This window comes from Fukomys damarensis, unplaced genomic scaffold, assembly GCF_012274545.1.
Source record: "Fukomys damarensis isolate Sample0158 unplaced genomic scaffold, DMR_v1.0_HiC HiC_scaffold_18, whole genome shotgun sequence".
Lineage (NCBI taxonomy): Eukaryota > Metazoa > Chordata > Mammalia > Rodentia > Bathyergidae > Fukomys > Fukomys damarensis.
The window spans coordinates 2,372,806-2,400,156 of NW_022900930.1; the positions used below are offsets into that span (position 1 = coordinate 2,372,806).

General features: G+C 43.1%; 1 protein-coding gene across 2 annotated transcripts in view; it reads left to right on the plus strand.

Moving 5' to 3' along the window:
- The window catches only part of Zmat4 (zinc finger matrin-type 4), a 437,748-nt gene extending 410,751 nt beyond the window's left edge, over positions 1 to 26,997 (plus strand). The window contains exon 8 of one of the 2 annotated variants that reach the window (XM_033765352.1): positions 26,782 to 26,997. In XM_033765352.1, coding sequence (XP_033621243.1) covers positions 26,782 to 26,814 — 33 coding nt within the window. In that variant the 3' untranslated portion in view covers positions 26,815 to 26,997. The remainder of the gene's footprint in view (positions 1 to 26,781) is intronic. The other variant, XM_033765353.1, reaches the window with a different exon arrangement.
- The last annotated feature ends 354 nt before the right edge of the window (positions 26,998 to 27,351 follow it).

Genomic DNA, 27,351 nt, shown 5'->3' on the forward strand with positions numbered 1-27,351 from the left:
TCTGCCTCATCCCTCTCCCCTCCCCTCTTCTTCCCTCCCCCATCTCCTTCTTGGCTGCAAATCCTTCTTTTCGGGCTGAGCATGAGGATTAAAGAGTTACCATTAGATTTAGTTGACTAAATAGATCACTGAATCAGTGGAAATGTCATAGGACCAATAACAAGTAGAAGGGAAACGGTAAACAGAGTTGGTCCTTTAGCATTAAGATCATGGAAGTGTGACCATTGCTAATAATGCAAATCTAAGACATAAATTTCAGTTGCTTACAAAATACTTAGGTTGCAATCACCAAATTGGTTAGCAAAATGGGTCAGGCATGTGAGATGCTGTGGGGTGGTATTTGCTATAGGTGGTGAGTAAAACCAGGACGGTGAGGGGTTAGAATTGTCTAGGAGCCCAGAGAGGTAGAAGGTGCAGCTTCCATGTGCCTGTGGGTCCTAAGAGGGGGCCCCCAGGCTTTCCTACCACCAGTGACAAGCAGAAGCAAAACTAAAGTGTTCTGGGCAATGTAGCTCATTTGTATAAAAACATAGGAAGGCAGTAGGGCTGAGCAAAGTCCCATGAATCTGTAGATATTGGGACTCAGTACTGATCTTCAAACTTTTCAATTTGTAAGGTTTGGCCAGGAGCTGCACTAGATTTTCACCTTCCCAGGACTTCTGAATTCTGTCAGCATCATCGCTCATTTAAATGGCCCACCCAGAGGAGGATAAAAATTGTGCAGCCTCAGACCTAAGTTCAGTTCCTCTGCAAAGGAGTGGAGGGCTCTCATGCCAGGGTACGCAGCGAGAACCCTGCAGTTAAACAAGGCTTGGAGCACCAGAGTTTTAGAATATCCCACTGCAGTGAAATTCAATATTTTGTGCTCTCCTTCAGGAAAAAGCTAATTATTTTTTATCCTCTTGACTGAGTTACGAGCGGCATGGTTTCAAAGGCGGACTGCTTATATCCATGATATCTCATTGCATTTCCCAGCAAGCTCATTGTCTGCCCCAATACTAGAGAGCCATGAAGTGATGTTTTAACGGAAGTCACCAAATGACAACACTCCACTTGCAGCACGTGGCTAGGACCATGGCCAGTGAAATGGCTGAGCTCATTTTATAAAGAGAAAACACTCTGTGACTTTGCCACCCATGACCCTCGGGTGATCTCGTGTCTGAGGCTCAGCTGGGCTCCAATTCAGGCTCCTGGGCTCTATGCCCAAGAGTGGGACCTGGGAATTTCTATTTATAGTAAGTTAGCCAGTGCTCCTGGTCTCAAGACCATATGAGGAGAATTGCTGTCCCCACTACACTAGGGAGGACCAGCACTGTCATCTCTTTGTCGAGAGGACACAACCCTAAGCAGAGTCTGATCATAAACTCTAAATGCTCACATATTCATGTACTAATTCAATAAGGTGCTGTAACGGTGCTGCGATTTGGATGGTTTAAATAATAGGTATCTATTTTTCACAGTTCTGGAGGCTAGACATCTGAGATCGAGGTATCAACGAGGCTGATTTCTTTTCAGACCTTCTTCTTACTTCATGGACAGCCACACTGTGTCCCCACAAGGCCTTTCCTCTATGTGTCTTTGCCAGGACCTCCACTTTTTATAAGGATGCCAGCCACAGTGATCAGAGCCTTCCCTAAAGGCCTGGTCTGAATTTAATTACCCCTTAAAGACTCTATTCACAAATACAATTGCATTTACTATTGATGGTTAGGACCTCAACATAAGAATTTTAAGCCCGCAACAACTGTGCTGTTAGCACCATGAAAACCCAGTTTCTTACAAACAGTGCTGAGCAAGGGTTCTGCAAATCCTGGAAGAAAATGGAGAGGAGTGAAAACAACATTAGTTTCATCCCAGGCAGTATCTGAACTGTACGTAAGGGAAGCCCAGCTTCATGTAGACCATGCCCAAGCGGTTTCACCAAAGATCTTCCCTCCTGCCAGTTTTCTCTGTGTTGCTTCCTTTATTCACACCTTGTTTGCTGAAGGTCCGGTCTTCCTCCTGGAGTGCATGATTTAAAGGCAAGACAGACTATAAACAAATGTACAGGGGATAAAAAGGCCAGCAATGATGAATGCTACAAACAAGAGTGTTGAGAGTAACGGGGCTGACATTTTAGGAGGCACCATCAGCCTTCTGTGAGGAGGTGGCTGTTATATTCCACTCCTTCACCCTTTGTCACTTCGTTAGGTTGGACTTGCTGTAATAAAGCAAACAAACAAACAAACAAACAAAATCCTTATGTGGGAAAGACTTCGCCATTCCAATTTCAGTAAACACACACTGGCATAAACACACAGCAGAAAAAAGTGCACTGTGGAGCTAAGTTCCTCAATTTCTTCCCAAAGATCTTTAAAATCTTTACTTTGAACCAAAAGTTCTTAAAATCATTTCATAAGGTTCCTACTTGAGCATCCCATGAAGTCTCTGAAGTTTCCGCTCAGATGAGTGCACAGGAGCCTGTGTAGGCAAACCCACACACAGCTTCAGGGTTTGGAGGATCATGGAATCTTCATGCGCTCAGGTGGGAAATGTCCCCACTCCCATCTGGAATGTTCCCAAAGGCTCCAATGTGTGAGGCTTGGTCCCCTGAGCAGCAGTTCTTCTGTGGGATATGATTAGATCAGGGAGGCTCTGAGACCATTAAGAGAGTAACCCCTGGTGGGTTCATAGCTTAGTGGGATATTAAGAAACAGTGAGGCCTCCTAGGAGGAAGTAGGTCCTTGGGGGCCTGTTCTTGAAGGGGGTGAATGTTCCCAGCACCTTGCTCTGAGAGCACTCTACCATGGGGAGAATGGCTTTAGTTTGCTATGCCTTTCTGCTGTGACAACCTGCCTTAACCTCAGCCCAGAAATGTTAGAGAAGCAGTTGTACACTGAAACCTCTGCAACTAGGAGCCAACATAAGCCTCCTGTAGGTTGTTCTTCTCAGGTATTGTGTCACAGCAACAAATACATGATTTGACACATAATGGTATAGTCAGAGCCAAAGAGGCAAAATACTTTCACTGGAAGAAAGCAAGCCTCTTTAATAGACAGTGCTGGGAAAACTGGCTTTCCACACCATGGACATTAAACTTAGACCCATATCTTTTACCATGCACTAAACAAAAATAAAAACATATCAAATATTGAAGTATTAAAACAGAAACACTAAATCTGCTGGAAGATAAAATAGTTAGAATTCTTGAAGACACGGATAAAGGCTTTATGAACAAAACCCCAATTGTACAGGAAATGTTACAAAGAATCATTAACTAGAATCACATCAAATTAAAATTTAAAAGCCTTTGCACAGCAAAAGAAACCTGAAACAGAGTGGAGAGACAACTCAGAGTGGGAAAAAATTTACCAGCTACTCCTAGAAAAAGGACTACTATCTAGAATATATGAAGAACTAAAAAAAAATCAGGGCCTCCAGAAATTTAAAAACACAATCCAAAAATGGGTGTCTGAAATGAACAGACATCTCTCAGATGAAGAAGTAGAAACATCAACTAAATATATGAATATATGCTCAACATCACTGGTCATTCAAGAAATTGCAAATTAAAACAATACTGAGATTCCATCTCACTCCAGAAAGAATGGCTGTCATCAAGAAACCAACCAATAACAGATGCTGTTGTTGGTAGGAGTATAAATTGGTACAAGTACTACAGAAATCAGCGTAGAATTTTCTGAAAAAAAACTAAAACTAGAAGTTGCATTTGACTCTGCTATCCTCTCCTATGTACCTTCCCCAAAGAGTTAAAAGCATCATATCCCAGTCATATATGCACATTCATGTTACGGAAGTATAATTTATAACAGCTAAATTGTGGAAACAGTTCATATGGCCACCAACAGATGAATGGATAAAGAAAATGTGGTAGTTATACATAATGCAGTACAACCTGAGACAGTTTTAGATAGATGGATGCACCAGAAGACCACAATGTTAAGTGAAATAAATCAGGCGTACAAGTTTAAATATCACATAATTTCTCTTGTATGAGAAACCCAAAGGGAAAATAAGGAGCAAAACAGAAGTTAAAATATTGAAATATGGGAAGAACTTGTTCAGATGAGAAGAGGTACAAGGGAGGGGGGCGAAGTAAATGAAGAAAGGAGGAGAGGTTTTAAAAAAAAAGAATGGAAGGAAAAATGGAAACAAAACTTTTGTAAATGGAGAGAGAAAGAAGGGTTGAAAGAAGGGGAGATGAATGGGAAAAAAGAAAAATTAAGATATATTATGAATATTATGAATCGGTACCAATCTCCTATGATGAACTGTGATCATTGTGTATGGCAAATGTGTACTAATAGGAAAAGAGCTGAGGAAACATTATATAGTCAAAGGTACATTTTAATATAAACCATACAGTTTTCTAAAGCCATTGTATTTATTATTTCATTTAATTTTTAAAAATGAGTATCTTTATTTTTATCTTGCTGTTGGATTCAAGTGAGGAAATAGGCTCAAAAAGGTATGGAAATGTGAGGTTATAGGATGCTCAGTGGTAGAGCCACATACAAGAAGCAGTCACACATGCCAGGCTCTGAGTTGTCTACCTTCGCTCTCTTGACTTCTTATCTTGAAATATTTTCAGGTTTACAGAAGGGTTGTAAGATAGTGCAAAGGCCTCTTATAGTCTCTCACCCAGCTCCTTCCAAACTTATCTTCTGAAGTGATCATGTCTCATTATGATTACCCTGGCCAACTGAATTAAGAAGGCAGCAAAGCCACTGTGTAAGAGAAATCAAACCACTGCACCACTGTCTTGGGGGCTGGCAAAAAGCTCCCTCAACTGAATTATCTATGAAGTTAACTGATGGTATCAGACAATAGAATGCACCATAATGTCAAAGAAAATTTTAAGAGAGTCATTATTACCTGTAAATGTTGGTAAAATTTTGGCATCCAGGACAGGAGGCCTGCAAGGATCTTTAAGGAAGAAAATTAGATCATCAGAGATGATGTGGAATTATCATGGCCAAGAGGACAGACTCTGGAACAAGGTTGTCTGGCTCTTAGCTTATTTGGCATATTACATATTGTCTTTGTGACTTCATTTTCTCATCTGTAAAATGGCAAGAACATGGTCATAACCTCAAAGAGTTACTGCGAAACATTGCTGACTTAATATGTAGTTGAGACACTTATAACAGTGCCCAAAAGTCAGTGGGTCCTCAATAGCCTTTAGTTAAAATTATAGTAATAATATATATTACACATATTACTCCAGAAATAATGCAGTAGCTTATCAGGAATATTCTCAAAGCCCCACATAAATTTCTGTGCCATTTATTTCCTTTCACCAGCAGAGCTCTGGTCAGTGCACTGGAATGAACCTTGGGTGGGTACCTACTGTTCCTGCTGCCCCCTTTCCCACTGGTCCATCTTCTCCCTCTTCTTTCATGTCCTGGTGAAGCTTTACTCTGCCACAAACCCAGTCCTGGGGCCCTAGTGTAGAGCAGTGAAAATACAGAGCAAACACTCTTTCATTTATTCATTTTTCCTACAATATCTTTGATAGGTTAATGAAGTAACGGAAACTGTTTTGCTCAAATGGGGATATGATACAAGGGTGTAGATGCAATCCCCCCACCCTGGGCATAGCAAACTTGCTGGGCAAGTGGGCATTTCCTGTCAGTCATGGAATTCCAGGACATGTACCCAAGCCCTGGACCTGGTGCCAATCAGCAAAGTGCTAGATTCTGTTCTTCTGGCACAAGATCAAGCAGGTTTTCGATGGGATGGCCCAGATCTGATGTCAGAATGGGCTGTAAAAGATGGTGACCATGAACATCATGGGGGCTGTGAGCCTTTTCTCAGGCCCACCCTGCACTCTATGGGGTTGATTTCTTTACTTACTTTAACTGGCACACACTTACTTGCAGAGCAATTCTTTTCAGGGCACTCTTTCCCCCTCTTTTCTTATTTTTAATGCTTTAATAGATGTAAAACCTCACTAGGTATTTTTTCTGTCTTATCCATTTCTTTGAATAGGGCAAGAACTTCGAAAATGTCCACAGCACTCCAGCACCCCACTAACTTCACTTATAATTATTTGTGCTTTATAATGGTAGAGTTCCCCCTATTTCCCAGGGCTCTAATAGTTACAAGATAGAACTGGGTAGAAGGTGGAGCTTGTTATCAGAGCATTCTAAATGTCACACAGGGTCTAGCACATGGGAAGTACAGTGAGACTAGACTATGCTCTATTTTCACCACATTGTCATTCTGAACTACATGTCTGGGTTCTGCGACTTGAATCAAAGGCTGCATGAAAATGAGCACAAGTCTCTTTCAAAAAAATAGCTTCACCAAACCCCAACCTGGGTGTTATTTTTTTCCAGCTCTTGGCCAATTGTCTCCTCAATGAAGAATGGTCAGAAGTCTTCCCTGGTCATACTTTTTTTTGAGGTCACAAAATGTCTGAGATTGTATCCAACAGGTTTTCCTGTTGGTGGAGACACAAGATGACTGAGTCAGAGGCAGAAGCTTTTAGTACTCATGACAGACCAGACAACATGAAGACAATGGACAATGTAACATTGGTTCTTCTAGTCCCCTAGCCAAGTGGCAGAGATGTGGTGATGGATGCACGTCCAAGGTACACAGAGGGTGGGTTCATACTAGTGGAGGGATCTCCATATTACTAAACCCCAATCTTATAAAGAAGCTTCTACTAAACATGTTCAGCCTTTGCCCTGGTTGCAGGAGACATTGTCTTTATTTTTCTGATTAAGAAATGAATATTCTCTTTTCCTCATATGGCTACAGAGTTTTTTGTTTTTATCTTCAAAGACTGTTTGTTATACAAAACTTTTCAGGAAATATGGAAATAAGCTCAATACATCATCACAAAACATGCAAAAATGCAAGAGACCCATGGGGACTCAGCTTCCAACAGTTTATGAGTGTCAGTGAACAAGATGATGGGCTGTGCTGCTTTGCTCCATCAAGGAAGAGCACCCAGAGTGCTGGATCAGACCTGTCTGGGTCTTGTGAGAGAAATGAGTATATTGGAAAGTCTACTTCTTAGGTGTAATACTGAGAACACAGGGTTTTTAGAGACCCTCTGAAGTTAGAGTAGGATGTACACATCCATCTTGAGTCACTGGCTCAGTGCGCCCTACTTCACACCTCAGAATCAGGGAGGACACAGACCCTAAAACTATCTAAGGCCATTCACAAAGAGGCCCTTGACCTCACATAACCGTTCTCTGACAAAAGGACCTATCTTTGTCACTGTCTCAAACTTTTAAAAATTATGTGTCTACCAGGAGTTTCTAAATATACTTTCTTCTAATTTTCTTTATTCCACAAAATTTTAATATAAGAGATGCAGTGTATCTGTTTACACATCATGGACCTCTGAGGGCCACAAACTGCTGCAGTGTAAAGGGTTTCTTGTGCACTCAGCAACCAATGCTCCCCCCTTGACTGTGTTATCCACTACATTGGGAATACATCATCAGAGCCAGAGGCCTGCCCTGACACCATCGGTAAGTGTGCACAGATCCTGGTAAGCAGTGGTGTGGATCACAGCAGTATAGCTGCATGCAGATCCAGCCAGGGCCCCTGCCCCAACCCCAGGGGGTTTGGGCATACAGGCCCAAGTCAAAGGCCCACCCAGAAAAAGAGCTGCACAGGAATACATGCATCTGCCAAAGACTCAACCTGATACCATCAGTAAGTGTGCACAGATCTTGTGAGCTGCAGTGTAGACCAGAGAGCGGTGGCTTCAGGTAGGTCTAGCCAGGGCCCTACTCTGACTCTAGCTGTTGTGTCACACAGGCCCACCCAGAAAACAGCTGCACAGGCACACAAGCATCAGCCAGAAGCCTACCCTGATGCCATTGTTAAGTGCATGGAAACACTAACCAGAATTCTACTCAGACCAGGAGTAGGGGTGCACAGCCAGAATCCCCAGCCCCCAGCCAAAGGCCCTCCCAGACAACAGCTACATAGGGTTCCTATCTAGAGACACAGCTAGATTCCATCCCATGTATGCAGAGGCCCCAGCCAGAAGCCTGCCTGGAAAACAGGTCAGCTCAGTGATCCAGAAGGCCATTCTTAACCCAGGAATTGATAGTCTGGTGAGCAACAAAGAAAAGGCTACTCAGTGGCTTTCTGAGAATGGAAGACCACTGAGTGAGAAAAAAGTTGCTCCAAAAAAGGCACAGCAGACTGCATCTGTTGAAATAACAAGACACATAAACAAGTCTCAAAACCAGTCTTCCAGATCACTAAGGCATCCACAAAAGGAAATGAGATGGAATAATCTGAAGCTCAATCACCTAGACTCCCTGAACTGGCAACTAAAGAGGATCTGGAAAAAATGAAATCAGAAATAATTTCTCAGATAACAACAGAGATTGTGCCAATAGTGGGAGACATGATAATAAATGTAGAGCAGACACATTAAAAAAATAGAAAAGCTGAGGAACATGAGGGAATCCCAACATAGGAAACAAATGGAATCCATAAAACAGATGAAAACAGATTTCTAGAAGATTAAAAAATCCACTGAAAGTTCACACAGCAGAATGAGCCAATGTGAGTACAGAATTTCAGATGTATAAGATAGGATTGCAATTAGTGACAAGGAAAAGAAAAAATTCTTAAAAATATTAAGGGGCCATGAGAAATCAATTTAGCAGCTGCTAAACAGTGCAAAGAAGAATAATATAAGACTGATTAGAGTCAATGTAGAAGCAGGAGAGAGTACAGAGGACATTAAACATTTGTTCATAGAAGTAATGGCAGAAAATTTCCCAAGCAGAGGAAAACAACTTGATGTACAGATAAGTGAGGCATATAGGACTTCAACTAGCCATGATTAAAAAAAAATCTAGACATAGGTATATAATAGTTAAGATTCCAGAAACCAAATTCTACAAGCTGTTAAAGAAACAAATCACATACCAAGGAAAGCCCATCAGAATCAAAGCAGACTTCTCAACACAAAATTTCAAGGCAAGGAGAGATTGGAGTGACATATTTCAAGCCCTAAAGGAAAACAACTCCAACCCAGACTGATGTACCCTGAAAAACTATTTTCAAAATTGATGGAGAGGGCCAGGGATTCAGTTCAGTGGATCCACTGGCTTCCCTGCAAGTGCAAGGACCCAAGTTTGATCCCTGGAAAAAAAACCCACAAAAAACAAAAAAGAAAACTAAAAGAAAACTAAAAACAAAATTGATGGAGAAATAAGATACTTTCATGACAAAGAATACCTTAGGAACTTCATGAATATCAAATCAGCTCTCCAAAAACATTTCAAACTATATCCTAGGAAAAGATAATTAGGATAACAACTCCAGGAAGAACAGCAGAATGAATCCATCAGTCACAACAAGAAATTAAACGAAGAGGGGGAGAATCCAACAAAAATAAAAAGTCATGACATGAATAAGTCAATACATATCAGTTATAGCCATCAATGTTAATGGTCTCAATTCACCAATCAAAAGAAATAGACTGGCAAAAGGGGTAAAGAAGCAATATCTGACAATGTGCTGCATACAAGAAATTCTTAATTCAAAAAGAAATTCATAGACTTAAAGTTAAAGGGTGGCAAACAATACTCCATGCAACAGGAGCCCCCCAAAAAGCAGGAGTGGCTATCCTTTTTTCAGATCAAGTGGATTTCAAACCAACACTGATTAAGAGAGACAAAGAAGAACACTACATCCTTGTAAAGGGAACAATCCAAGAAGAAAAGATCACAGCCATAAATAAATGCACCAAACACTAATGTGACCAACTATATAAAACAAATACTAACAGACATGAAGAATCAAATAATGCAATAGTAGTTGGAGACCTCAAAACCCCACTGTAACAAATAGATCAAGTAGTCAAAAAAGAAAATACTAGAACTCAATCAAACTCTTGAACAAATGGATTTAACAGATATTTAAAGAGTGTTCCACCCCACAAAATCAGAATGCACATTATTTTCACCTGCACATGGGTTGTTCTCCAAAATAGAACACATACTTTCTAATAGAACATGTTTAATTAAGTTTAAAGGAATTGAAGTTGTCCCCTGTACATTATCAGACCATAGTGTGATGAAATTGGAGATCAATAGCAAAAGAAGGAGTGGGGATTTAGCTCAGTGGTGCTAAGGTCCAAACACAAGGTCCAGAGTTCAATCCCAGGTAAAAAAATTTAAAAAAAGAAAGAAAGAATAAGAAAAACAGCAAAAGAAACTGCAGGAATTTCATAAACACATGGAAATTAAACAACACACTTCTGAATAACCAATGGGTCACAGAGGAAATTAAAGAAGAAATCACACTTTCTACACTTAAATGACAATGTTAATACAACATAGCAGAAACTATGGAATCCAATGAAAGCAGTATTAAAAGGGAAATTCACAGCAGTGAATACTTATATTAGGGAAACAAAGTGAGCTCAATTAAACAACCTGATGCTCAACATTAAGCTTTTAGTAAAAGAAGAGCAGGACAAGCCCAAAACTCATACCAGGAAGGAAATGATAAAGATCAGAGCAGAAATCAATGCAATTGAGACTAAGAGAATGATACAAAAAAAAATCAATGAATTGAAGGGTTGGTTTTTCAAAAGAATAAATAAAATGGTTGAACCCTTAGCCAAACTTATCAAAAAAAGTAAAGAAAAGGCTCATATCCATGCCATTCAGAATGAAAAAGGTGAAGTGACAACAGATCCATGAGAAATCCAGAGGATCACCAATACCTACTTTGAAACCTGTACTCTAATAAAATGAAAAAGAGAGGAAATTGACAGATTCCTAGATACAAATGAATTTCCAAAGTTAAATGAAGAAGATATAAAATGTCTAAATACCCCAATTACATTCAGTGTAATTGAAAATTAAATTAAAACATTACCAACAAAGAAAAGCCCAGGTCCTCATGGATTCACTGCTGAATTTTACAGGACATTTACAGAAAAGCTACTGCCACCACTCTTTAAACTCTTCAATGAAATTGAAAGGGAAGCAATGCTTCAAATTCATTCCAAGAAGCAAGTGTTACTTTCATTCAAAAATTACAGAAATAACCAACCAAAATATAGAACTACAGGCCAATCTCTTTAATGAATATAGATGCAAAAACCCTCAATAAGATACTGGCAAACAGAATACAGAGGTCATTGAGAAAATCATTCACCATGACCAAATTGGATTTCTCCCAGGGATTCAAGGATAGTTCAACATACAGAAATCAATAAACGTAATACACTATATTAACAGAGTCGAGGACAAAAATCATATGATCATATCAATAGATGCAGAAAAAAGCATTTGACAAAATTTAACACCCATGCATAATAAAAACCCAATAGAAAATTGGAATAGATGCTCTTTACCTTAACCTTATGAAGACTTTTTATGAAACACCAACAGCCAACATCATGTTAAATGGTCAAAAACTGAAAACCTTTATGCTAAAATCAGGAGCAAGACATCCACTACCACCACTCCTGTTCAATATAGGTCTAGCAACATTAGCCACAACAATTAGTCAAGAAAAAGAAATAAAAGGAATAAAGATAGGAAAGGAAGATGTTAAACTGTTATTATTTGCTGATGATATGATACTCTACATAGAAGACCCAAAAAATTCTGCCAAAAAACTTCTAGACTTAATTGACAGATTCAATAGAGTTGCCGGATACAAGGTCAACACTCAAAAATCAATAGCCTTCTCACTGAGGGAGAAATTGGGGAAACAATTCCTTTCACAATAGCATCAAAACAAATAAAATATCTATTAATCAATCTAATGAAGGAAACAAAAGACCTTGACATTGAAAACTATAGCACTCTGAAAAAAGAGAATGAAGAGGATATAAGAAAATGCAAGGACATCTCTTGTTCCTGGGTAGGCAGAACCAACTTAGCGAAAAGGGCCATACTTCAAAAACTGCTATACAGATTCAATGCAATCTGGGTTGAAATCCCAATAGTATATTTCACAGAACTTGAGAAAACAATCCAAAAATTCATTTGAAACATGAAAAGACCTGGCATAGCAAAAGCCCTTCTAATCAATATGGCAGTGGGTATTACAATTCCCAATTTGAAACTATACTACAAAGTCACTGTGATTAAAAACAGTATGGTGCTGGCAAAGAAACAGACCTGAGGATCAATGGAAAATGGTTAAAAGTTGCAGAAACAACTCCAGACATACTCAGCAACCTCATCTTTGACAAAGGAGCCAACCATCCTCCCTGGAGGAGAGATAACCTCTTTAATAAATGGTTCTGGAAAAACAGGCTTTCAACTTCCCAGAGATTAAAAGTAGACCCCATCCCACCATGCACTAAACTCAAATCCAAGCAGATTAAAAATATAAATATCAAAACAGAAACACTAAACTTGATTGAAAATAACTTAGGTAGAACTCTCGTAGATTTTGGCATAAGAAAAGACTTTACGAATTAATCCTCAGCAGCACAAGAACTTGCACAAAGAATGAATGACTGGGATCCTATCTTATTAAAAAGCTTCTGCCATGCAAGAGAAACCACCAACAGAGCTAAGAGACAACCTACAATGTCAGAGAAAATTTTGCAGGTGCTCCTCTGATAAAGGACTATTCTCTAGAATATATAAAGAACTAACAAAATTTAGACCCCCCAAATATAAAGACCCAAATCAAAAATGGACATCTAAAATAAACAGACATTTTTCAAACAAGAAGTAAAAACAGCAAATAAATACATGAAAAGTGTTCAACATCACTGATCGTTTGAGAGATGTGGATGAAAACAACAATGAGATTCCTCCTCACCACAGAAAGAATGGCTGCTATCATGAAACCAACTAATAACAAATGCTGGAGGGGCTGTGAGGAAAAAGGAACCCTGCTCCACTGCTAGTGGGAGTGCAGACTGTGCAACCACTGTGGAAATCAATATGAAGGTAGTTCAATGAACTAGGACCAGAAGTCCCATTTGACCCAGGTATTCCCCTGTGGGGTATCTTCCCCAAAGAATTAAAAGAATCATATCACAGCGATATATGTGCACCAGTGTTCATTGTGGCACATTTTGTAATAGCTAAAACTTAGAAGCAGCCCAATTACCTATCATCTGGAGACTAGAGAAAGAAGATTTTTTTTTTATTAAATATAAAATGGAGAGTACTACTCAGCCATAAAGAATTAGAAATCATAGACATTTATAGCTAAATGTATGTGCATTGAGGCCATACCCTTAAGTAAAAGAAGTAGGACACACATGTGTAAATACCAAACAGTTTTTCTGGTATGAGAAACTGAAAGTGTAAATAAGGACCAAAATGTATAACGGATAACATGAAATAGGAAGAAAAGGGGCAAAGGAAAAGGGGAAGTGGGAGGCATAGGGGAAAGGAAGGAAGGGAATGGAATTAATATGAGACAACTAAAAAATAGAAACAATTAAAGGAGAGACAGCAGTTTGCTCCTTTACTTTTCCTTCTTCATCTCCACTTCCCTGCCCCAGCGAGTCTCCTCACAGGGTTTGCCTCCCTGACTAGGGTGGGCTCACGTTCTTCTCATCCACCCAATCAACAAAAGCCCCAGGATGAATCCCTTAGGCCCTTGGGAGGTTGACAGTAGAGCTGATTTTATGGGATTCCCACCAGCATTTGCGCAACCCTCTCAGAATTTATCGCACTTCCTGACACCTTCCCCTCCTCCGTGTCATATGAAAAAATATTTCTAACCTCACCCAAAGCAGGAGTCCTTCTGTCCTCTTTGTGCCAGGTGGTCAATAACTTAGCACATGCTCCCTCAGCAGGTTCTAATCTGCCAAAAACCTTGCTCAGGAGCTGGCTAATGCTGAAGTTTCATGATTTTATGCCAGGCACCAGTTCTCAACTCCTAGTAACCTGCCGCATTTATTGACTTCAGAGACAGTTGACTCCTCTAACAGTACCCTGTTATGTTGAAAAGCATAATGCAAATTCCTTATCCACCGGGACCACCGACTCTCCAGCTCCCTGTCCATCCTTTCGTACTTTAGGAGACTCACACACAGTGGTGTGGTTTACTCCAGCTCCAGTAACCTGGTGCCCTGAGAACTGTCTTCAGTCTACCGTGGGCTGGAGTGCTTCCCTAATCTTAGCACGCTAACAATCTTTCACTTCTACAGTGATATTGAATCTTAAAACGAAGTGTGGGGCATTTACCATTTCTCAGCATAACTTTAAAAACTTGCTTACCTTGAAAGGTCAGTATGCGAAAGTAATGTCAGAGGGTGAGAGGGAGCGAGACCTTCATCCAGCCTCATCTGTCCTAGTCATCTGTGGCTGAGCCAAGGGGGAGAGGCATTACCTTTACATTTCCATGTGCCACGGGTTAAAAAGGTGGCAGAGTGAGTCTTTGCTTCTTCTGAGAGGGAAAGGATCCTCCTGGACTGATTGTGTTGATTGAACACAGCAAAAAGTTTCCGTATTCCAACCCGGAAGAAACTCTGAGCTAGTTGAACCAGAAAAATAGAGTTACTGTCTTCACTTTATATGAGTTTCCCTTGTTTATAGAAGGCTGAGTGTCAGGAAGTTCTGTACCACCCCATCTAGCCGCACAGAGCCAAACTGGACCCGGAGTGGTTTAAACCATCTTGCTGGTCTGAACTGAGCCAGCTACGCAGCCTGAGACCCGTCACTCACAGAAGAGAAGGGGAGCAGCCACCAGGCATCTCTCCTCTTCACACAGCTGCCCGGTCTTTTCAGCACAAAAGAAACAGGCCAAGAGTGGAATTCGCTAGGACAGAAGAATCAGAACTGATTGCCAGAGGCCACAGCACGCTGCGGTGCCTTTGTGGATTTGGATTTTGTTAAATAGTTTGAAAATCGCACCTCGATTTAAGGACTTTGGGGATGATCTACCCCGATTTCTTGCATGTCCTCTCCCAAAGAAAACCACTGCCCAGATGTGGTGCATCCCACGACAAGCTGCACCGTACCCTGGGACTGGGTTCTTCCCTCATTCCCGCTGTTCCTTCCGTCATGTTGAACATGAGAAAGACACTTAAAAATGATTTCTGCACAAAGTAACAGGACGGAACTTCATGTTTCAGATTAGCAAACTGAGGCCTACAGGAGAGAAAAGGCAAATGCAATTCATTTAAGTAATTAATTCCCAGAACCAGCACCATGCCTTGGTTTTCTTGTTTCTGACTTGTAGTCTGATTTCCTCTTTCCTATTTTCATACGCTGCTTGTTCACAAGGGGTAAATGCAATGTGAGGAACCAAGGGGAGAATGGGAAAGGTCATCTGAGGTTTCAAATCCCTAGGGTTGGGCTGCATGGGAGATTTATTTCCGCAACTGAAAGAAATGGTTCTCTGCTGGTAGGAAGAGCATGGCCTACAATTCTAGCCAAGTCTGCACACTGTGGGGAGACTTGAGCCACAGTCCCAAGCATCTTCCTTTCTGTCTCAGCTGACCCTTGTATTTAATATTTTTAATGACTTCATATAACCTGAAAGTATCGGTCCAAGGTGGCGGGGGGACAGAAATAAATTTTGCATATCCAAACTGTCTCCTGGGGGCGAAGCGACATTTGTTTTCTGAGACCCCAGATGATTAGCATTTTTACCTTGCCACTGTCCAGTGACAAAGTCAACCACAGAACAGCGTGGCTTCCTGGCCTTTAACATCCGAACTCAGCCTTGCTGGGACTGAAATCACAGTGACCAAATGTTAATGACCCTGTATAATGTTGCTTCACTTCTTTACGCCTAAAGTTTTTCTTTTTATAAAACAAGGGTAAAAATAATAATAATTTCATGGGTTTGAGAGGTTAATCTGTGTATGTAAAGCATTAGAAAAATATATGGCACACAGAAAAAAAACAAAGTGCTGTTAACTAAGGAATGACGTATGTCATTATAATTATCTCAGAATCCTGTTCATTTTTTTCTATTTTAGCTGATTCAGAGAAACAGAAATGTTGTACACCTTAGCCACGTGAAATCAGATTAAAATATCTATCACCTCAAACATCGACCACTTCTTTATGATGACAGCATGCCACATCTGGTCTGCTGGCTTTGTGGGATAAGCAGAATGGAACTGTTACCTATGGGAGCCTACTGTTTGATACCAGTACTGGTGCTATCTGATCATAATTGTTACCTGTTGATCAACTGGAATTATATTCAGAATGCAAAAAATTATAAAATAAAAAATGTTTTATTCTTTCTTATCAAAATGAATCATAGTTCTTTTAACCTTTGCACGATTGGAAAACTCTTAACTGCTTGATAGCAAATATATAGATGGTTATTACGTGCTGCTTTGTATTTTTTTCTTTTAGTTTTCCTTGTATCTAGGATTTGTATCCAGCAATCCAGCAATCCTGAGTGCTTGTATGTTACTTTTCAGGCAGAAAGGAGTTGGATGCCTGAAAGCCTAAAAATACGTTTTTATTATGATGGTATCAGTTTAGCAGGCACTTTTAGAAGCATTTTTCTGTTCCTTAGCTTAGAATTTAGGAAAGAGGAACTTTCAAAATAAAATACAAAGAATCACTTTATCGAAAGTGGTTAACTCTATTGCTTAAGGAATAGCTTTCTGGTCTCTGTAACAATTTACTGTAACAGATGTGTAAATGTGGTCTCTCTCTGTCTCTCTCTCTCCCCCCCCCATCTCTTATTAGGCTGCCTGCATCTGTTCTGTGGTGACCAGAGGTAACACAGCGCCTACATGAGGGATGAGGGGTGGTCAGGGAGTGGGGTGACACCATGGCTTTAGGCTCTGACGTAGGTCCCTGGGACACAGCATGGAGTCTGAGAGTTGAGGTGGCAGTGCAGTGACTCATGGTGGCTACTGTATGCAGACAGGGGTCAAGTGAGCTTCTGTCACATTACTTGGAACCATGTGCAGTTTAACTGCATGAGTTCATTTCTAGACTTTTCCTTTTAATGGTTTCAGACCATGATTGAACACAGGCAACTGAAATTGCAGAAAATTAAACTATGGATAAAGGAACTGGGGATAATATGGAATCTTCTGATTCCCAAGGACCTAGAAATGAGAGGTTGGAAATTAAAACTGAGTGACATCATTCCAGTATGACTGGAATTCAGTGAAAATCTTGGTAGAACTGTGCATTTTACCATGAGTTCATGTTTTTTCTACCTGGAGTTCTAGAGAAGTTGTTCTACCATGGGACACGTGGGGTGGGAAGTGTCTGTTGTGTCTACTGTGCTCCAGTCCAGTTTCCTGTGTCGTGGGGGTGATCCTTTGGGAGACACAGAGAAGCGAAGCTCCTGCAGAGGTGCAAGAGTACGGTGGCCCTCAGGTGCCACCATAAGAAAGCATTAAGACTTCCTTCCAAAATGAAGATATTTTACAGCAGAACCTTTCTTGGGCTAACATGATTGGGGTGTGGGGGGTGTAAAATGAAGAATATTTGTTCTCTTTCCCGCATACTCAGTCACTTACATTTGTAAGACCATTCACATCCCTATTGGACGGTCTTAGTCTGGCATCTTCCTCCAACCAAAAGTCTGTTTACTGTTGCTTGCTCTTCTTAGTCAAGCTCCTTGAAAGATTAATGTAGATTTTCTGTCTTGATTTTCTCAATTCCTGGTTATTTTATGCTTGTTTAAAAATATGAAATGTGTCAAATCTTAAAAAATAATATATGTAATAATAATGTAATGTACATATAAATGGCACATATTAATGGCCTTGAAACCTCTCCCCGCTGAAGTAGTGGCCTCGTTCACCCTGTGAACTGTCATCTTATGGCAGCCTTCTCGTTTATCTGGGAGCTCCACTCTTCTAATGTTTGTGTTTGTCATTTCTTACAATTCAGTGAAGTTTTACCTAAAGATCTATATCTTAATTTTTCTTGCCTAGTTTCAAACTTTGCAATAAATTACATCATGCATTTTTTTTTCTAATACTTGTATTTTTCTCTCAACTCCCTTAGATTTATTTTGGTACATATGTCTACAATATTTATCTTTATTCATATACAGTATTTGACTGCATAGTTATCATTTATTTATCCTTTCTCTCTTTGAATAACACTTAAAGTTTCACTTTTTCCCCTACTTTTTGTCCTCAGTCCTCATTTTTCTCTTGGGGGATTTTATCTATTATTATATCTTCTATGCACATTTCCAAATTTTAATTGCCCTCATATTCAGATTCAAAGACTCAATTTTTGCTGCATGTCTCTTTTTATGTATCTCACAGGCACCTCAAGCTCATAACCACTGATTTATCCTTAATCTCCAGCATGCATTAAATCTTGACAACTGAACCCGAAAATATTCTGGAGTGTATTCCCTCTTTGGCATCATTACTATGATTATTCACCTTCGGGCTTTTATGGTTTCTCACTTAGATTTCTGAAACAGCCATCCAAAGACCTTCTTGGCCCTCATCCCTGCTGTTATGGCTTACATCTGGACATCCCCCTAAGCCTCGTGCACTAACAGGTAGGGCTCTCAGGGATGGCTAGATCTAGGGTGTGTGAATGTTGATTAAAGAAAGGCGTGTGATGCTTGGATTAAAGGTGTGTGGCCTTGGGACCAGGGATTTGGCTCCGTGTTTCTGCTGCTTCCCTTGCAAGCACAAGGTCCAGAGTTCAATCCCTGGCCCCCCCACCAAAAAAAGTGTGAGGTATTAAATTAGTCCACTGATTGGTTAAAAATAGTAATGGGTACGGATACTGGGAAGGCTTACCCTGGGTGTGGGTGACATCAACCGGTAGGTTTTTAGCTGGAGTAGAATAAAAGGGGAAGGAAGGCTCACTGCTTCCCCCTGCCTACCCTGTTTCTCCATCGACTGTTTCTCCTTTACTATGCCACTCTGCCATGTCACTGCCTTGAAGCCAGTCAGCTATGGGCTGAAACCTCTACAAACTGTGAGCTGAAATAAGCCTTTCCTCTACCAACTTTTGGTGTCAGGAATTTTGTCTGAGCAAGAAGGAAAGTAACCGAGACACCTGTTGTCTGCTGCATTATCAGTACAACCACCAATATGATTACCTGAAGCACAGTTTAACAAATCACTTCCTACTTTTAAATAGCCCCTGGCTTTGAGCCTCTAACCTGTGAAATCCAGCTCCTAACCTCATATCTAGGCAGTTCACAGATTACTAGCCTGGCTGTATTCCTTCCCTCTCCCTGTTTCATACTTCCTGTTCCAAAAAGCCAATGAGCCATGGTTCTCAGCACCTGCTGTGCAGGTACCTCCTTCCAGGTCTTGCCTTTGTAGCACACTGTGGGTAGAATGTCATTCAGGTCTCTCTTCCTTTGGCTGACTGCTCCCTACTTACCCAACAGGTGCAGCTCTAAACTGTCTTATAGATCTTAAATCATTGTGGTGAGAGTGTTAGTTTACATGGCTAGATTCTCTCTTTGGATATAAGCTAGTTAGTGGGAATCTTTATTTAATTTTGCACATTTGACCCTAAGTACAGTTCCCATCTTCTAATATTTTCTCAAAGGATGAAAATGACTGCTGAATTGAAATAAAGGACATTTCAGGCACATCAAATGGCCCGATGCAGTGAGCTGAGTGTGAGACCGCTCGATACCTCTGACATTCTCCTCTGTAGTTTCCAAGCCCCTTTCTGTTCTGATGTCTGATTAGTTCTTCTGGAAACCTCAGGACATGCAACATGTGTTCTCTGGGGGGGGGATAAATGCTCTCCTCAGTTAAGCATATCGATACTGGTCAGTATAACCATCTAGTTACTGCCCCTGTAATTAATGGTGCACCACAAACTACCCCAAGCTGAATGACATAAAACAACAAGTGTTTACCGTACTCACTGTTTCTGATGGCCAGAAGTTCACAGAGGGCCCAGTTCCAGTGTCCTGTCTCTGCTCAGCAATATCTTCAGCCTCAGCCACCGTCTTCATTCACATGTCTGGCTCTGAGGCTAGTGGCATTTCCTGGAGACTTGAAATCCCTACACATGGCCTTTCTATGCTGCTGGAGCTTCCCAGTACAGCTGCTAATTCAGCTGTAAGAGTCTGGCCCTCTATGGGTGTTGATAAAGTGCAGCTCCACAGAGTCAGTGACCAACAAGAAGAGGATATCATGGGCACATGCTGAAAGGGGGCCCGTGAGGATCATGCCTGCACTGTGATTTCACGGCAGAACCGCAAGAGTACGTAAAAGGGGACTCAGAACTCACACACATCCCCAAAGCCAAAAATATAGCAGCTGCAAGCGCATCCTAACACAGATGCAGGCAGGGGTCAGCCTCCAAAGAACTGGACTTACCCTCTGGTCTTGGCTGGAATCTTTGCTATGTTAGCTGCCCCTTTCCATGGCTCATGGAACTGCTGACATGACCAGAGCTGTTCTCCCTTCCTGCTCAAGCAGAAATCCCATTAAAGGCTTGCCTGTGTCTGCATTTCCTCTCACTGTAGTCTTGCTCTGTGTATCTGGACCCAGGAAGCTGAGTCCAGTGACATGGCCAGGCATCTGGGGCCGAGGACCAGACCCCAGACTTAGGTGGGGCTTCTGCTCAGTTCCTACCTGAGTGCCAGCCTTAGCCTGTGTCCTCTTGGACAATCTTCAGCAGAAGGAAGGGCAGGTTTCACATTGACCTGGCTTCCTGGGAGATGCAGAGTTGCCGCCTGTGAGCACAAGGAGCACTTTCTCAGTTTCAGGGACTTCATTGACCTTTAAGATTAACATCTTGTTTGTCGAAACTCAGCCGTCATGATGGTAGCCTTCTGATTCCAATCCATAACTTTGTGGGTTCTCATCTTTTTGTTTGTTTGTTTCTTTTTACTAGTTCGGTTTCTTTGAGTCTTTGTTTCTTGTTGTTTTGTTTTGCGGTGATCTGCTGTTTTGTTTTTTGAGACAGGGTCTTACTATATAATCTAGGCTGGCCTTGAACTCCTATCTCATGCAGATTGGTCTTAATCTAACATCAGTCCTCCTGCCTCAGCCTCTGGAATGCTGGGGTTTTAGGTGTGCATCAAGCTGTCTTTGATACTTGGAGAAACAACTACTTCTCCGGGGGACAGGAATGTTTTCTGTAAGTGCATCGGCTTAAATCCCAGACACAGCATGTACTGGAATGCACCCCTCTGCCCCCTGAGTGCAGTGGCAGCTGGGGCTTCCTGGAGCTCCTGGGAAAGTATTGCTCACCCACTGGCATAACCACAGCTCACCACAGCTCATTCTTGGCTGCTTTTTCACTCCAGAGTGGTTTCTCTCTGAACAGAGCAGTGTGCACTGTGCCCATCCACATGAGGATGGGTTTCAGACAGCCCCCTTGAGAAGGCAAGATTTTTGCCATTGTGGGGTACCTCGGGGGAGGGCTGTACCGTGCCCTACGTATGCAGGCAGCCTTCCTTCTAAGCAGCCGCAGATCTGTGAGCTGCTGCTCCTGGTAGCTGTCTTGCTGTTTGGGGCTTGCCATCCAGCCACTGGGACAGCCCTAGAGAAATGCTGCCCTCTGGGGTCGAGGGCCCCAGGAGCCTCCCTCCCTGCTGTCCCCCGTGACGCTCTTACAGTCTTCTTACTTGCTTCCTTGAAAATAATTAAATATAAGTCAAAGGGAGACTTTACCAGTTTCTAAGGAGACGATCCCAGAACGAGAAAAGGGGGTTCTTTCCTTAGGTTGAGTCCTAGAGTGCCAGGAGGGACAAGCGCTCCCCATGAAAGCCATGAGAGCCACTCCGTTAGGGAGAGGTTGCAGTTATTTTTGTTGTGATGATTTTCTGATGAGCTCTGTCTCGATAGATATTTTCTTGCTTTACAGCAAGGGTGTTGCTTATATCTTTTGCCTTGAAGACAGGAAGAGATGACTGAAATCTGGCTAGCAGTTCCTACCTACGAAAGCTCACAGATTTGTCCCCCAGCAGTTAGCTCCTGCTGCTGGGTTGGCTTGGCCTGCTGTGTGGGGACCACGGGAGTCTGGCCCCCATTCTGTTTCCAATCGGGATCATGCTGCAGGGCAGCCCGGCTGCTGTTTTGCCGGCCTCCTCTGGCGCATCCTTTATGGATAAGTGGGCTGCATCTCCTCCACCAGACGGGCGGCTGCTGCAGGTGCAGCTGCCCCAGCTGAGTTACAGACCCGGCTGAGGGAAGTGTGCAGGGAAGCTCGGGGAGGGTCCCTGGTGTGTGCAGTGCAGTCATGAAAGTCCGAGGACTCTTCCAGCAAGGCCAGTGTCTGCCAGCTCGGAATCTCGAGTCTTAGCACTTCCTGCCGCTCTGCTTGGGGGTCAAACTGCTGCCATGAGCTGTGCAGTAGGAAGCAGCTTTCAGACCCCGGCGTCATCACAGCTGCGCGAACCTGGGCAAGCTTGAGGACCTAACATCCATCTTAGTGGTCTGTTATCAGTAGTAGAGAAAAATCTGCATAAGTGTTTTGCTGGCACCGGTGGAGAGCATGTGCTTCTCTGTTGGACAAACCTTCAAAGAAACCCTCTTCCTGCTACCCGGGGATGTAGAAAACTTAATTTCTTGGAGCCTCTGTTAATTCAATCGCTGAATGGTTTAGCAATCATTTCCTGACTGGTTGCTACTAAAATTAAATAGAAGATCATAAACACAGGAAAAGCACACGCCGCAGGGGTGCAGGGACCCGGATTCACCTTCCTTTGTCCTCTGGGGCCTGTGCAGGAAGCGATGTCCCCGCCACTGCCATCAGTTTATCAAGGCCAACAAGGACCTCGCCTGGCGAGGACCTCGTGGAGGATTCCATGCATCCAGCGACAGCACTGTCAGGAATGGATTTTCCACCTGAGGTGGCAAGAAGAAAAGGTGCATTAACCGGGCCTCCAAACTGTATGCTTAACAAAGACTGGTAACCAGCCCTGAAAGGCACAGGCCCAGGATTTATACGTGTGGGAAGTCATACATTCACCTCATTTCTTCTAGGCCATTTCAGTGATCTTAAAAAAGAATGCATGAAAGTCTTTTCCCTTTGTTTAAAAATATGGGGCCTGAGTGGCAGAATATAGAACAGCACAGAAGCTTTTCCTGAAAGGAAGATGCGTTTGATGAAAGAAGAAAAAGAATCCAGAGGAATAGGAAACAATGGCTAACTCAAGGGCTGTAAATAAAACAGAATATGAAAAGAGTTCAGGTCTATGGGGGCAGATAAATTAGCACAGCGGCAAAGGGAGCACAAGAGACAGGGAGAGGAGAGTGCGCCTACCACAGCCACATCCCCATCTTGTCCTGGGTCTTTCTCGATGACTGATCACGTTATGTGGAGAGGCCACCAGCTATGGAGCCATGCAGGTGTCAGGCCCTCAGCCCTCCTTCTAGGACTGAGTTTACTGGGCTTCTTGGAGGGCCAGACAGACTGGGACTGAGACAGCCTCAGTATCTGCTGTCCCAGGGCCCCTGGAGCGAGAGTTTTAAGGAAGACCCATGGTACATCAGCTCTGTGACTGCACCTCCAGGCAGCAAGCACGTGTGTGCTTGGGAAGCGGGGAGGGTGGTACAGATGAACTCTGGGACGCTTGAGTATTGCTGTGACTGTGTCCAGATGTCCCCCGAAGCCTCACGTGGTCATAGGTGGGGCTCTTCAGAGGTGGCTGGGTCTAGACTGTGTGATGCGGGGATTAAGGGTGTTTGGTAGCCACACGACTCCATCTCGTGCCTCAATGCCAGTTTGTACCTGTGCTTGAGCAAAGTGTCTGCACTTGAACACAGCTCCCCAAGCCCCCACATCCTGCTGAGCAGCGAACTTGCTGCAGTTGCAGGATGTTTTGTATCTCACCTAGTGTGTGTGAAACTTCCTTGTGCCGCCCCGACCTGGCACTGCTCTCCTTCTGAAAGGTTGCCCTGCTCTTCCCTGAGCCTCCCCAACTGAAAGCACGATTTGAAAGGAGAAATCCAACTGCTTCCCATTGCCAAGGAAACTTCTGGGCGCCAGCCCCCTTTGGCCACAGGCTATAAAAAGGGCTCGAATCTAACAGATACGTGATTACTAAATCAGCCCACTGATCGGTTTGGCACAGTTCTGGGCAAGATCAAGGTTGCTCCGCCCTGGATGTGAGTGCTATCTGCTTAAAGGTCAAGTGGCCTGGATAAAATATAAGGGACAGAAAAAGGGCTGCCTGGTTGTTGCCTACTGCTTTGCTATCTCACTCTGCTGCCATTTCCTCTGCGATCCCCCTCTGCCTGGCCACCGTCCCTTGGAGCCAACCAACTATGAACTGAACCCTGTACAAACAGGGAGCCAAATAAACCTTTCCTTCTTTAACTTTGGGAGATGGGTATTTTGTCTCAGCAACGAGAAAAGCAACTAAGAAGGCTCCCCATTTTTGCCATTTTCCCACACAGATCGCTGGGAACATGAAGCACCTAGGAGCTTTTTATTCTTGTCATTGGAATCGGACAATACTCAAGATTCCGCAGCTGGGTAAGGAGAGCTGTGGGAATATTGCTTATGTTTTTCAGATGGGAAAAGTGAGTCTGGCATTATTAGACTCATACAGTGCTAGGGATGGAAGAGATCTTGGTCGTATATGCTTACCAAAAGGATTTACCGTGGCTCGCAGTAAACAGAGAGCCCTACGTATACCAGAGTTATTAGTGTGGACGGAGAAGGTGAACGGGACAGAGCAAAACAAAACGAGACAGAGAGGCATAAACAAACCTAAATCCCGAATCCTCTTTAAAATCTGCACTGGCAGTAGTTTTAAGTTTCCTAGCAACCAAAACAAAGGGAAACAAATGACCTTCAAGATCACCTAATCCAGCTCCCTCATTTTATGGATTAGGAAATGAAGGCCTATATTATTTTGAAAAGCTTTTCATCAGTGAAATGTGTTTCTGTATTTCTGTAGCTAAGCATAGTTATTTCCACTTTAATGTTTCAGATTGATTTTTTTTTTTAAATGGGCTTTTTTTCATGAGGCACTGCTGAACTCCCGGAAACCAATTATGCATCAGAGTGGTACAGAGTGCTACATGAAAAGTCAACCTTCAAGGAGCTATAACTGTTCACGCAACGAGCAAACAGTCCCTTAGCAGGAGCACTGCTCTCCTGACCATCTGCAAGTTGTGCATCCAGGAGACTCTCTGCTTCCTGCATGCAGATCTCCCAAGTGACTTTAATCTTCTCATCACCTCACCTGCTGCCTTGAATTCACCCCAGCTGTCCATAGTTACTAGGCTTAGGGCAAATGGGGCAGGGAGCAGCACAGAAGTGCCCTGACTTGATACTGATTCTGTGCTGAAACGTAGCCCAGAAACCGGGAGGTCAGCTCAGCAGGCCACCAGGAAGTCACTCGTGTGCTTCCTCTTACCTTGGCCTTCAGCGGTGTGCCACCAAGTGCCTCCTCCAGATAGCTCTGTGGGGTAATGACTGGGTAAGTGGAGGCCGGAAGCCTCTGAGGCAGAACAGAGGAAAACTCCTGTGTGATAGGAATTGTGCCCCGTGACTGCCAAGCCTGTGAGGGGCACATCAAGGATTCGTCGCTGGCTCTGGACCCCACGGCATCCCTGCCCAAGCACAGCATCAGGTACCTCTGCATCATGGCTTCTTGTTCCAGATGGTGTCGTAGCAATCGGTTCCCCACAGGACACAAACAGCACACCAGTGCAGCCTCCGTGTCTTACCTTGCCCTCTGTTCCTTGCCTCTTGCCTTCCACTTCAGGGCTTATCTGCTCAGCACCTTGTGCGTAACCCGAGGAGTAAGCCTGGCTGGGTACAGGGAAGCAGTTGATGGCACTTCCTGGCGGGTGGTCCTGAAAGGCAGAGCACCTGTCACATCAGGGCACTTAAGAATGACAGTCTCGTCGATATACTTGTCCCTCTCTCCTACTTTATCCTCTTCACTCTTCTCATGTTTAATGGAGTTCTCTGGTGAATTAAAAGCACGAATGCCCACGATTCAGGACTTATCTCCTCAAGAATCCAGGAAAAGACACATATCTACCTTGTAGCTATGTCTTTTGCTTTCAAGCAAACTGGATTAGGCTGTTTGGTTAGGGTCACTGAGAGTAACTTGGATTTTATGGTCACTTTGATCCTAATTTTGGCCACCTGGACTTGGATTTGCCTTAATCTAGGAAAAAAAAAAAAAAGAGATCTTCTCTGATATTTGGTTGCCTCCTCTCCACTCCTGATTATGCAAGTCAATGCCAACTTTAGGTCTAGGAGTGAACATGTCTTAGTTTCAGCTAATCAAAATACCATGTACTCCTGATAATGGCTGGCCAAGGGTAGTCATCCAAACTCAGCCAGTGGGACACAATAAAAACTTATGTAGGACTATTGGATAAGAGGCATGTGCTATGGTTTAAACGTGAAGTGTCTCCCAGACCCATGGATCGAGAGCTTGACTCAGTGCAGCAATGTTCAGAGATGGGACCTGGAGAAGTGGCAGAGCTGTGAGGGTGCCGGCCTTGCCAGTGGATGGAGGACTTCGTTGGCTGGATGAGTGATTCAGCAGTCAGGCCCAGCGGGAAGAAGTAGCCACCGGGGATGTGGGTATGAAGGCTATATCCCGTCCCCAATCCTCCTATCCCTGACTTTGTCTCTGCTTCCAGGCTGCCATGAAGCGAGCAGCCTTCCTCTGCACACCTTTCTGCTTTAAGGCCATCTTGGTTACTTGTCTCATCACTGAGACAAAATGCCCAAAATTTAAAGTTAAACAAGGAAAGCCTTGTTTGGCTCACAGTCTGTAGAGCTTTCAGTCCATATTTGCCAGGCTCCAAGGTAGGATGGGGCAGCAGAGGGGTATTGCAGAGGAGAAACTGTGCATGGCAGAGCAAGGCAGGCAGAAGGCAGCAAGCAGGAAGCACCAAGTGATGCCACTAGCCTTCTTTCTGTCCCTTATATTTTGCAGGCGACCCCACCACCCCAAGGGTGGAGCAACTGATCATACCCAGAACTATGCCAAACAAATCAGTGGGCCAATTTAGTAATCACCTACCCCGGGTCCAAGCATCACACAACTCCCAGACCCAGCCAACTCTGAAAAGCCCCACCTACGACTGCAGGAGGCTTTAGGGGGACATCTAGACCCAGCCGTAACGACTGAGCCTGAGAACAGCGGAGACAGCTCACCGTGGAGGGAAGCCTCGGAAACCGTGAGTCAAAGTAAACCTTTTTCCTCCTTTTCAGGCATTTGCTTACAGCAATGAAACCTTGAGGAACAGAGCACGTTTGCTCCTGCACCTGAGGACTGAATCTAGGCCATCTGGTAATGGAGCTGCCGCAGTCATCTCAAGAGAGCGGGTGTGGCCTCCTGATGAGCTTCGCTCACAGGAAACTGGTTCAGAGCGCGCTTCACAGCTTTACCACACTCTGCTCTCTCCTGGCCTCTTACGAAGCCATGGCTGAGGCTTTAGGCTGCGTTCCTTGGCGCTCATTCATCCATGTTTTACTGAAACTTGTTTTTGGTAGTTTTCGTTTG